The sequence below is a fragment of the Mercenaria mercenaria genome, chromosome 11 (assembly GCF_021730395.1).
Source record: "Mercenaria mercenaria strain notata chromosome 11, MADL_Memer_1, whole genome shotgun sequence".
NCBI lineage: Eukaryota > Metazoa > Mollusca > Bivalvia > Venerida > Veneridae > Mercenaria > Mercenaria mercenaria.
The window spans coordinates 49,604,065-49,616,374 of NC_069371.1; the positions used below are offsets into that span (position 1 = coordinate 49,604,065).

Genomic DNA, 12,310 nt, shown 5'->3' on the forward strand with positions numbered 1-12,310 from the left:
GGAATTTACTAATGACATTTAAAGTAAGGACTAGATTTGCTTAAGATGGTGCACTTAAAATATAAGGCTTTAGGCCAAAACAGCTTTTTTGTGGGATGTGAATTCTTGGAGATAAAGTGCATGTGAACTTATATGTTTGCTGAGATGTAATGTATTTCTGTATATTTATTGTAAAAAATCTACTCAATTATATTTTGCAGCAAAGGTAACTTCGAGGAGTTTGTGAGCCATTTACAAGGGTTGCTTGCCATCTATAGTATCCATGGAGACAGGTAAACATTTTTCTCATAGGCTGAAGGATAATAGATGATTTTTATCATGTCCCTCTAGAAATAACAGTAGGAATGTTGTTTTGCGCTTGTTGGTGATCAGTTTGTGTTCCAGTGGAAAACTAGAGAATGTTTTGATCCTTTGTGGTCAAACTTCATAGGATGATTGCCTGTGGCAATAACATGAACCCTACTGTTTTAGGGGACTGTTAGTCAAAAGTCAAGACCTTGAGACTGAAAACTGTTTATGATCAATAACAGCCTACACGCTTAGCTCTACAGGGAGAGCATAGATCTACAGATCGTGGGGTATTGAGTTTGATCCCTGGGTGAGGCATATGTTCGCCTTAACAATTTGGTAGAAGACATTGTGTTTGAAATCAACCACAGATTCATGTGGGGAAGTTGGCAGCTACTTGTGGAGAACAGCTTTGAACTGGTACTAAATTCTTCCCTATATGAATTGGAGGATTCATTGAACCATGAAATATGTACAAATGAACAAAATTAATGTCATTCCCATATATATGTGCAATTTTCAAAATTTGAAATCAGTGAATTAATTTCCCCACAAAATAGTTGCTGAAATGATAAATTTTATGCCCCCAAAAGTTGATTGAATTTTCAGTTTACAATAATAAACAGGAAAAGTATTTGAGCCACACCATGAGAAAACCAACATAGTGCATTTGCGACCAGCATGGATCAGACCAACCTGCGCATCCACACAGTCTGGTCAGAAACCATGCTGTTCGCTAACTGTTTCTCTAATTGCAATAGGCTTTGAAAGTGAACAGCATGGATCCTGACCAGACTGCGTGGATGCGCAGGCTGGTCTGGATCCATGCTGGCCGCAAATGCACTATGTTGGTTTTCTCATGGTGCAGCTCATTTGTTTTCACTTATATAATTACAGGAAACAGAAAAATAAAGGTTACCTGGCTCTGTCATCATTAGAACACGATCTCAATCAGCTGGCTCAATTACAGAGGTGAGTTGCTCTCTAAGTAATATTTCTGTCTATGTTTAGAGGTGTTTCACATTTTGGGAGACTTTTGTAAGTCGCCTTTTAATTCAGTCTGTCTAATGTCTGAACAGTATTTCAAGGTTTCAGTTCTCAGCCAGTGGCATTTGGTACCAAGTGTAGGACTTATACAGTGTAATTATTAGAGAAATGTCTGATAGTGGTTCTTTTGTGCTGCTTGAAGTTCTAGGTTTAACTTTAGTTGTCAGAGTATTTCATGTTAGCAATTGTTTCACATTAAACATCTATATTGTAAGAAGTATCTTTGTCCCCACATTACTTTGCCACCTTTCACCTAAGGAATGGTAAATTGTAACACTTGTGACGGGTTTAGACACAGATATTCTCATTTTAATTTTCAGTTCTATCAACGGAGTGGCAAACTACATTCACAAGTCACCTTTAGGAATTTTGTTACCTAGGAGAGGAGGTAGGTGATAGTGATGTTGTTCTAGGTGCGATTGGTGTGGCATGAATATACGTATATAATTTTAACACCTAAAACGTCATGGTGTGAATATTATCCTTGTAATTTGCAGGTAAAAGTTGCTGAATCCGTCTTTTAGTTGTAACAAACCTTATTGGAGATGTGATTAGTAGTACCCTACCAGTTGTTGGACCAAAATAGGACTACAGGATTGTTCATTTCTGTTAGCGTTATTCCATCAGTTTAGTTCATCTTGACTTCCCTTTAAAGTCCATAACTCTGCCATTCATGAAGAGATTTTAATTTTACTTGGTACAAGTGTTTTCCATAATATGATGAGTCATGCATAAAACCAGATGCTAGCTCAAAGGTCAAGTTAACATTTTGAGGTTAAAGGTCAATAGGATTTTTTCCTGGTTGACTTACAAACACAACTATCCATGAAGGAATTTAAAGATTGCTTGAAACAAATGTTCCCGATAATCGGAGGATGTGTCATGCACAACACAATGACTCAAAACTCAAAGGTGAAGGTCACACAGAGATTTTAGGTGATTTGTTAAGTCATTAACTTTGCCCTGCATGGATTGATACTCTAGCAATACGAATTATTTCAGGGCCAAACAGTTGAAAATAACATTTCAAAAACATATTTATGATAAAAAATCATACTAACTTTTGTGTAGGACGAAGGTTGGCAAAAAAGCGGGAAATACTCATAAAAGACAGTGGGAAATACTGGGAATTCCCGGGAAATACTGCCTTTTACTGGGAATTTCCGGGAATACTGCCTTTTACTGGGAAATACTCAGTGATATTTAGTACCATGCAATAAAAAGGTTTTATAAACATAATTAAATCATTTTTTATCTTTGTTCCTTGAATCTTTCACATTTTAAACAGTAATTGATACACTGACAAAAGTTATAAAGTAAAAAAAAAAATTATTGAGTATTTTGAAGATGAAATTTTAAGTGTATAATTAAGCCTAGCCAAATAGTAGTTTATAATGATTATACCATGTATTGTTGTTGTAACAATGATAAACAACAAGGTGCTAAAATACATCAAAGGATGTCGTAATGATCCGACAGATTTAGTCTGTTAGTTTGCAACCAAAAATCAATTGTTATCAAATTAATATCTCAGCAGTTTACTAGCTAGCTGTTAACTGTAATTTAGCCTTGTTTAGGGATTTGACCATGCTGTACAATGTACAGTAATTATTACAGCCTTTTGTATCAAAAAATTTAATAGTCATTTATCAGTAGATATTATGTAGAATGTTGAGTAGGAGTGAAGAACTTGAGTGGTAACTGAAGAACTGTGAAAATCTTTGTAAATAATGTGTGATTTTGCCATGCAACTTTTGAACTATTACTATTGTGCTCCCCTTTGCTATGGATAGGTATCAAGTGTCATGTGCTAGTGCTTTCATTAAAAATTTGTCTATAAGTATCATTTTATTATAGTGTTATTCTATATTTTAGCCAGTATTTTCCAGTGTTTCCCACTTTTGCTGTTTTGGGGTGTATTTCCCGGGAAATACCAGTGGGAAAAACCACCCCGGAAAATACTATGCCAACCTTGTGTAGGTCCGTAAAACACGTTTTTATCTCTACGAGCGAATTCAGTTAGCTCAATTATATTCAGCGGTGATGTCATAAATGTATGACATAAAGTATGATGTCATAATGAAGTGACGTCATATAAAAGTTAAGCTTGTAATTTGTAACACAAGGTCAACTAACCTAATTTGATTATTCTGTTCTTTAAAAAAATTGAGAGGTGTTAGAAAACTAGTTTATAAATACTTCTCAAAATTCTAATAAAAAAGGAACAAGTATCTGTACATTCCATTGGCTATGCAACACTTCCTAGCCAAGGGGGTAAATTGTAATTGCATATGATCTGAATGATGCATTACACTGAAAATGTAGTACTGTAAAATGCGAATTATTTGCGTTGTTAGAATCGAAATAATAAATATGTTCCAATAATTTTATTAGTTAATAAAATAGGAGCACTCGTTCGGATGTGAATTTATAATTAAACCACTCGTGCAACGCACTTGTGATTTAATTATTATGCATCCAAACTCCTGCCCATATTTTATTATGTGATAAAATATAGGAACAGATTTATTAGTTCTTAATTCAAATAATACATAGTCACTTCAACAAGACAGCATGTTTCGAATGGCTTGCTTCAAGGTCAAGGTCACACTTAGGGGTCAAAGGTTATACCTTCGGGCGTATACTGCTCCGCATTGCAGTGCTCTGGTTAAGATGCCAGAAAGTATTAACTTCATATCTACTAACAGTATTTCTTGTCAGACCTCCTATATAAGAATTAGTGTTGGTAAGGGGCAGCCGTCATGTATGTAGGCAATGTTAGGATGGTTAGGCCAGTATTTAACAAGTTATGTTGTTTTTATTTTCAGGGCATCCTATGAAACTGATATACTTTGTCTCACCATATGACCTGTTGTGTAAGAAGTCAATATCATCTTATCCGATGACAGTTGAAGGTAATTGCATAAATATTAGAAAGGTTGTTATTACCATATACATTTTTTCATGTATTAATTTCCATGTATACAATATTGAACGTCTGCTAAAACTTGTATGGTAAAGTTTATGGAGATTTTCGCTTCAGTCTAGATGTTAAAAAAAGTCAGATTTTGTGAAATTTTTCTTCTTGGCAACTTTTAGGAGCTGTAGGAGCAAGAAGAAGAAATTTTTAAATGACTCTTTTCTCATGAATTCAGTCAGATGCATCATTACATGATAGTAACATGTTTTCAGATTTGACCTACTGGTTCTGCCTGAAATACACAAAGGGGCTGCCTCAGCTAAAAATAGAAATACATGTAGCTTAAAGTGACTTCTTACGGTGCTGTGGTTGTATTTGGGGTGCTCTGTGCTTCCGGGAAATCTACCCTTGCTTTTTATTATTATGTTCTGCTTGATGTATGTTCACGAAACTATATATTTATAAAACAGTATTTAGATCAACAAAAAGACAAACAGAAGTAGACGGAAGTCAAATATAATCAAAATTCATTTATTGTCAGAAAGGTTTAAACAATGTAATGTAAGTTATGTATAGCTTTTTAACGACTTGTAAAATGAAAGTTACTGAAAATATGAATAAAATAAAAAAGCACACTCTAAGACAAGCATAGCATTAAGACGTTAATAAATAAACTTGCTAAATACTGACATGTGAATGCATTTTAAAAAAAGACTGTGCATAAAAAAACAGGTGTTTATGATAAAAAATAAAAGAGTTTTTAGAAGCAGCTACCGACCAGCAACATATGTATAACATGAAAAGCAAGGAATTTATAACAGACACATACATATAAAATAGAAAAGCATCGAAACAAAAAGTAAATTTTCTTTTACCGTTGAAACACTAATAATTAGTTAACTACAACATTTCAGTATCAAGAACAGACAAGTCTCTCAGCTCCAGGCATTAATTAAACTTATTAGAATTGAAAATTGGTTTCTTCCCTGAAATGTTGCAAAACCATGGGACACTTTTCTTACTTTTTTTGTGGTGTGTATATATTTATTTTTAGATTAACAATAATGTGTTCTTCCATTTCAGCTATCACAGAAAATGGTCTGGGTCACAGTGTGACAGTTAGTTTAGAACCGTGTCCACATGTTAATAAATTACAAACTATTCCACTGATGACTGTCAGGCAGAATCAAGACGGAAAAAGGTAAATGCTGGGTAAAAAAACAATAATGTGGAATCATTTAACTTCATTGGTATAAATTTGAGTAGTTTTGCCCAAAATGGCTGTTTGTTTGAATTAGCGGATATCCACATACCAGGATAAAAGAATGGGAACTTTACCTCGTTCATTGGGATTTAATTCTATGGGTTAATGCAACCATGAAAATCAGTTCCCTAAGAATATTAAGGATTTCTGAGTATGTAATAACTGCATAGTTTGATCAGGCCTGTAAAAGTTTGATTTAAATTCATGGCTCATTTTTTGAAAAATCCTTGAATTTCATGTCTATTCTTGAAAAGTATGTGAATTCCATTTCTGTTCTAGAAAAGTCTTTGAGTTTAATGTTTACCCTTGAAATAGCTTTGAATAAGAAGTAAATCACAAAATATATGAATGTGAGAAAATGTAAAAAGGATTCTGCACTTTCATTAATATTACATCTAATTTTACATCTATGGCAGAGAACTATTGACAGTTGTTGTACCCCCCGACAACAAAGTTGTAAGGGGGGGGGGGGGTATACTGGTTTCAGGTTGTCTGTCTGTCTGTCCGTCTGGTCGTCTGTCCGTAGACGCAATCTTGTGCGCACCATCTCTCCTTATCCCCTTGACAGAATTTAATGAAACTTCACACAAATGATCAGTACCAACAGTAGTTGTGCATGGGGCATGTTAGGTTCTTTTAGAAAAAAAATTTGCAGAGTTATGGGACTTTGTTTTTTTGTTACTATACTATATACATAGACACAATCTTGTGCGCACCATCTCTCCTCATCCCCTTGACACAATTTAATGAAACTTCACACAAGTGATCAGTACCAACAGTAGTTGTGTATGAGGCATGTTAGGTTCTTTTAGAAAAAAAATTGGCAGAGTTATGGGACTTTGTTTTTTTGTTACTATACTATATACATAGACACAATCTTGTGTGCACCATCTCTCCTCATCCCCTTGACACAATTTTATGAAACTTCACACAAGTGATCAGTACCAACAGTAGTTGTGCATGGGGCATGTTAGGTTCTTTTAGAAAAAAAAATTGGCAGAGTTATGGGACTTTGTTTTTTTGTTACTGTACTATATACATAGACACAATCTTGTGTGCACCATCTCTCCTCATCCCCTTGACACAATTTAATGAAGCTTCACACAAGTGATCAGTAACAACAGTAGTTGTGCATGGGGCATGTTAGGTTTTTTCAGAAAAAAAATTTGCAGAGTTATGGGACTTTGTTTTTTTGTTACTATACTGTATACATAGACACAATCTTGTACGCACCATCTCTCCTCATCCACTTGACACAATTTAATGAAACTTCACACAAGTGGTCAGTAACAACAGTAGTTGTGCATGGGGCATGTTAGGTTCTTTCAGCGACAAAAATTGCAGAGTTATGGGACTTTGTTTCTTGTTAACATACTATGTACATACAGTCTGCATATGCAATTTTGTGCGTGCCTGATCTACCAAACCCTTACACACAATTTAATGAAACTTCACACAAGTGATCAGTACCAACCTTAGTTGTGCATGGCGCATGTTACATTCTTTTAGATAAATATTCTGCATAGTTATGGGACTTTGTTTTTTGTTACTATACTGTATACATACAGTCTATATACATACAGTCCACATAATTATGCAATCTTGTGTGCGTCAAATTGCAATGTACTGTGTCAGTGCATGCGGGGGGTACATTCATCACCTTTAGTGATAGCTCTAGTTTGTTATGTTATTGTCTTGTATTAAACTATTTTTTGCATGCCATTTAGTCTTTATGTTGTGTAGAGTTCTTGACAGTAGAAATGGAAAGGTGTTAGGCTTTTTCAGAGGGAGAAAAAACTTACAAAAATGTACATATTCTTGTTTAACTTTTCTTTTCTATTTTCAGTTTGCCATCATTTCAAAATGTAAATAATATCAACAGTTACAGCCTATCTGCCAGTTTTGTCCTAGTTTTACCACAGCCCATACCTGTAGCCAAGTCTGTCATAGATGCCATAAAAGATATCACTGGTATGTGTTTATACATTGCTCATTAAAGGGGGTCTTCCAGATTTAGGTTTAAGAAATTAGTTATACCCCTGTAAATGAAGTTTAGGAGGAAGTATTCTGGAGTCACCATCTGACTCTCATGAAAGAAAAGGTGGATGGAGTTCAGTGGTATGATTGTAAGATTCAGGTAAATTTTTAGGAGCCGCCTTTTAAGCAAATTGTTGATGTACGTTAGGATTGAATTTTCGGTACACATGTATGATGATATATACAGGAGTTATGGTCCTTCACTTGGTGGAAAATACACATAAAGTACTTAAAAGTTTGTGTTGTATTTGTCTTAAAAAATATTTCATCTAGAGTCATGAAACCATGTACAGTGACAGGAGTTGGGGGGCACCTGTGTCCTATGGACACACATCTAGTTATTCATACAGTTTGGTTGTCCATTCATTGTATGAGAAGGCGGTGTTACAGGGGTGTAAGTTAGTGCTTTTGTCTACTTAAAGGTCAACAATTTCATCTTTAGTTATATTGTAAAAGTAGCTTTTCCAAAAAGATGTAAAGTTATCTGTTGTTAAAGTCACACAGTAAATCTTGAATTAAGAAATAATAATGTTCCCCATGTTTGAATGCGCAGTTTAAAGCTATAGTGCTTAGTGTGAGTGATTTAATTATTGTCATCCAATTGAACGCCTATATATTTCATTCACTGATGAATTATAGGAAACATAATGTGACATTTTGATTTATACCTTGCACAAATTTTGCACCAGCTGTTGAGTTGCATTTTAGCCTATGGTTTATAGGCTGTTACATTTATCATCAGAAGTGGAAAATTCATAATGATATTTTGAGATGTGTTTATTAACTTGTATCCTTTCTTATGATTTACATAAGAAAATAAAATAAAAAATGCAGTGTTTTGGTAATTTTTACAAGTTCTCAGATAAGGAAATTTGTTAAACCTTACCCTGCTAAATTTCTATAATGAACTTGTCCATCTTCAATTTGAACAGTACCATGAACTGTTAACAGGGATGCGTACCAAAAAGATACTGACTGAATGGCGACCAGTGCAGGTCATGATCAGAAGGCATGAGCGTGCAGGCTGATCATGATCTGCGCTGGTCGCTAAGGCAGAATTAATGAGTTTAGCATGATATGGTTTAATTAGAGAATGTACAGTATTTATGAAAAATACTAACCTGAAAAATTATATATTGTTTTGCAGGTTTAGATGTCATATCTGGTGAAGAGAAATCTTTCTTGTCTGTTCTTCTTCTGCACAATTCTAACGCAAGCATGTCAAATGGAAATGAATTATTTGTGGTAAGGGGCTTGTCTTTTATTACAATTCAGTCTTAAAAGTTAAAAGTAATGGTTGCTAGAATATGGAAATAATATTTTTTGATGACTGAGGTCCCTTTTAACAACCAGTTTTAGCTTGACTGTTGGGAGAATAAAGAGTGTTTGCATTTCTGTCAACATTGCATTCAGGTAAAAAATGTATTGCAAGTTTCTCAGTTTAACTTTACCAGCTTAACTGTTGCCCCTATAATCATCAAACGTCCATTAAAGATGGATCGTAGTAAGTGGCAGACATCTTTTGTGTTAGAACCAGGTACCCCAAAGGTCAAGGTAATCAGGGTCAGATTGCAACAGTGCTAGTTGGGTTTTATGACAAGCTTCTCATTTTCACCTGTGCCTCTTAATATTTCTTATTACTGGTATCCCTGTTACCCCCACTTCCTCTCCTTGCACACTTGCTCTCCCACCCACTGCATCCCTCCCCCTCTTACCCACCAAAAAATGCACCTTACATTTACTTGTATCGTACATATTCTTATGGTTTCTTAATATCCCTCATAATTTATACTGCCTCAATAGCCTAGTGGTAGAGCGTCCGCTTCAAGTGCGGGAGGTCTTGGGTTCGATTCCTGGCCACATCATACCAAAGAGGTGAAAAATGGTACAAGTAGCTCCCTTGCTTGGTTCTCAGCATTAAAAGTGAAACTGGCCTCTCCTCTTACACCCTCATAGCAATGGATTCCATCAGGAATGAGGTGTGGAGAGTGATTAATATAAATTGTAGAATTTGCTTCACAATCAACCTAAATTGAATTAGTATAAACTTATATCCCTCATAAAACCCTCCCTGAAGTTGTACATCTCTTATAATATATCTGTTATGTTTAGTTAAACCAATCAAGAAAATACATAAAAAACACCCCTAAAATGAGCAGTGTTTTGCAACGCACTTCAACAGTACTTCATCAGTAAAATTTGTTAATTTCTTTCAGACATTACCAGACCAGCAGCATGTATACTATTTCAACAATAGTGTAGATGGTTGTTTAGGACAGCCTGGAGCTCTAGTCAATAAAATTCCCTTCACTCTTCCAACATGTGTTCCTAAAGTGCTTAACCTTCTACGCCAACAACTTATGTTCAACTCTGTTATACACAGCCTTATCAGACCTAACTCAAAGAGAGGTAAGTAGAGATAATATATACTTTATTAATTTTGCTTCATTGAGAAAAAAGCTTGAAAGGTTTTATGAATCACTTTGGAAAATCGTCTCTTGGTGCTTTTCTGAAGAGGGTGGAATTCTGGATTCAAAAATAGCATAAGAGATAAGTACAGTTAACCTTTAGCATGCTAGATAAATTGTCGTCTGCTGGAAATGTCGTCTGCTAAAATTGTAAAGTTCATTCAATTTGCTCCAAAATTGGAAGAAATATTGTCAGAGTAGCAAACAGCTTGGAACCTGATTAGACGCCGATTTAATCGGCATCTGATCTGGTTCCAAGCTGTTTGCAAAGGCTGTTAAATTCGCCTGCAGCAGGCTAAGGGTTAAGACAAAAAAAGGATTTGTGCAATATATTTGGCATTTTGATCTTATGAAACATTGTTTCTATGTCCTTAGTGTTGAAGATCCAGGAAGTGTTGGTGTTTGTATTGTCCATACTGTCTGTCACAATTTCTTATATATGCAACTCCTACAGTTTCCATCTGATTGAAATGAAATTTGGTATACATCATAAACACACAGTGGACATGCCCATTTTCCAATAATTTTGCTTGAAGTTACGGCCTCTTATAGGCTTTGAAATACTACAACTATATCAGAACATTGTGTTTTCAACTTATGATACCCATGTAAAAATGTGAACACATAATTTCATTGCTTTGTTATATTTCTGTATATTCTATTGGGTATGATGATATTGGTTTAAGCAAAATGTACTGTATATTTGCAGAGTACAGATCTGGCGTTGTATTTGAGCTGACTGCTGTTTCTCTACAGTATCTCAGTCTTATGTTTGAACATCCTCTACATCACTCCATGATCACTGGTATGTTGTGAACACCATTTTTACCAGAAACGGAAATCTTATGATTTATTTACTAGAAATAATGATAATGTAATATCTGTGTAATGCTATTTGAAAAAATTATATGAGCTGCGCCATTGGAAAACCAACATAGTGGCTTTGCGACCGGCATGGATCCAGACCAGCTTGCACATCCGTGCAGTCTGGTCAGGATCCTTGCTGTTCGCTAACTGTTTCTCTAATTGCAATAGGCATTGATAGCGAACAGCATGGATCCTGACCAGACTGCGCGGATGCGCAGGCTGGTCTGGATCCATGCTGGTCGCAAAGCCACTATGTTGGTTTTCTCATGGCGCGGCTCAATTATTAGGTCAATTGGGTAAGATATGTTTCTAAATACCTGTTAAAGTGTTGCAATTTCTATGCCTGGTCAAGGTGGCATGCTGTCTGTGATGATTTGACCTAGGACATAATGACCTTCGATTTAGTTGGGGAAGTTTCCACCAACCTATTGCTAGTCTAGAATCTAGAAATCTGCTTAGATGTACTGAACATTTTGTTGAAATCCAGAATTATATTTCTGTTGTGTAAAATAATGTAAAATACCACACCATTTTTCTTCGAGACGGACAGATTTGTTATGTGCATTCGTAGATTTTTACGGAAGAATGAAAGTGATTTTGAGATTACAAGATATTAATCAAAGACACAATATAAGTAGATTTAACTTTACCCTACTAATTTTCTAAATAGGATTGGTCCATCATCCAATTTAGACAGTACAACTTATTATTCAGAGGGGTGTTCACAGAAAATTTAATGACTGAATAGCGAACAGTGCAGACCATGATCAGCCTGCACATCCAAGGTTGACCTTGGTCTGCACTGGTCCCAAAAGGCTAAAGATTAATTGTTATCTTTTCCATTTGTTTCAGTTGAATTTGACCTAAGTGACCTCACCAGTGTACATTGCAATGTTAACATGAACAATAAGGATGAAAACATCTGTTCCGATGATTTTGTCTCAAAAGCTTTTCAAAGGTAATATATTTTTATCATCATGTGCTTTGTAATACTTTTATGTTAGGTAGACCAGTCATTTGAAATGTTTTCCTTTATAACAGTGAACTTATAAAAATTTTATTTTTCTGTATTTTTATTCATTTGTTATTTTGGGAAAGAAAGTTTAGATAAAGTAAAAACCTTCAGTGTTTCTTAAAATACAGGTGAAAGAAATTTAAAGCATCATAGAAAATGTTCTTTGACATAAAATTGTATACACAGACCAGAACATGAAATAAATAACCTTCTATACATGTAACATTTGCAAGTAATATTCATGGGTTAGTAGATGGCCTGTGTTGTTTTGTTGGGGGTCAAAGTCAAGGTCATCGTTATGACTTTGAAAATAATTTCAGCTCAATAACTTAAGAATGCTTTTGCCAGCAGTCCAAAAACTTCATAGAATGATTGCCTTTGGTCAGTATATGACCTTAACTATG

General features: G+C 35.0%; 1 protein-coding gene across 1 annotated transcript in view; it reads left to right on the top strand.

Annotated features, from left to right (window-relative positions):
* The window catches only part of LOC123531730 (mediator of RNA polymerase II transcription subunit 1-like), a 53,026-nt gene that overhangs the window by 25,367 nt on the left and 15,349 nt on the right, over nucleotides 1–12,310 (top strand). The window contains exons 6-15 of the mRNA XM_045312950.2: nucleotides 201–272; nucleotides 1,186–1,260; nucleotides 1,656–1,723; nucleotides 4,164–4,250; nucleotides 5,339–5,456; nucleotides 7,366–7,490; nucleotides 8,704–8,801; nucleotides 9,773–9,965; nucleotides 10,734–10,829; nucleotides 11,744–11,849. Of these exons, the coding sequence (XP_045168885.2) occupies nucleotides 201–272; nucleotides 1,186–1,260; nucleotides 1,656–1,723; nucleotides 4,164–4,250; nucleotides 5,339–5,456; nucleotides 7,366–7,490; nucleotides 8,704–8,801; nucleotides 9,773–9,965; nucleotides 10,734–10,829; nucleotides 11,744–11,849 (1,038 nt within the window). The remainder of the gene's footprint in view (nucleotides 1–200; nucleotides 273–1,185; nucleotides 1,261–1,655; nucleotides 1,724–4,163; nucleotides 4,251–5,338; nucleotides 5,457–7,365; nucleotides 7,491–8,703; nucleotides 8,802–9,772; nucleotides 9,966–10,733; nucleotides 10,830–11,743; nucleotides 11,850–12,310) is intronic.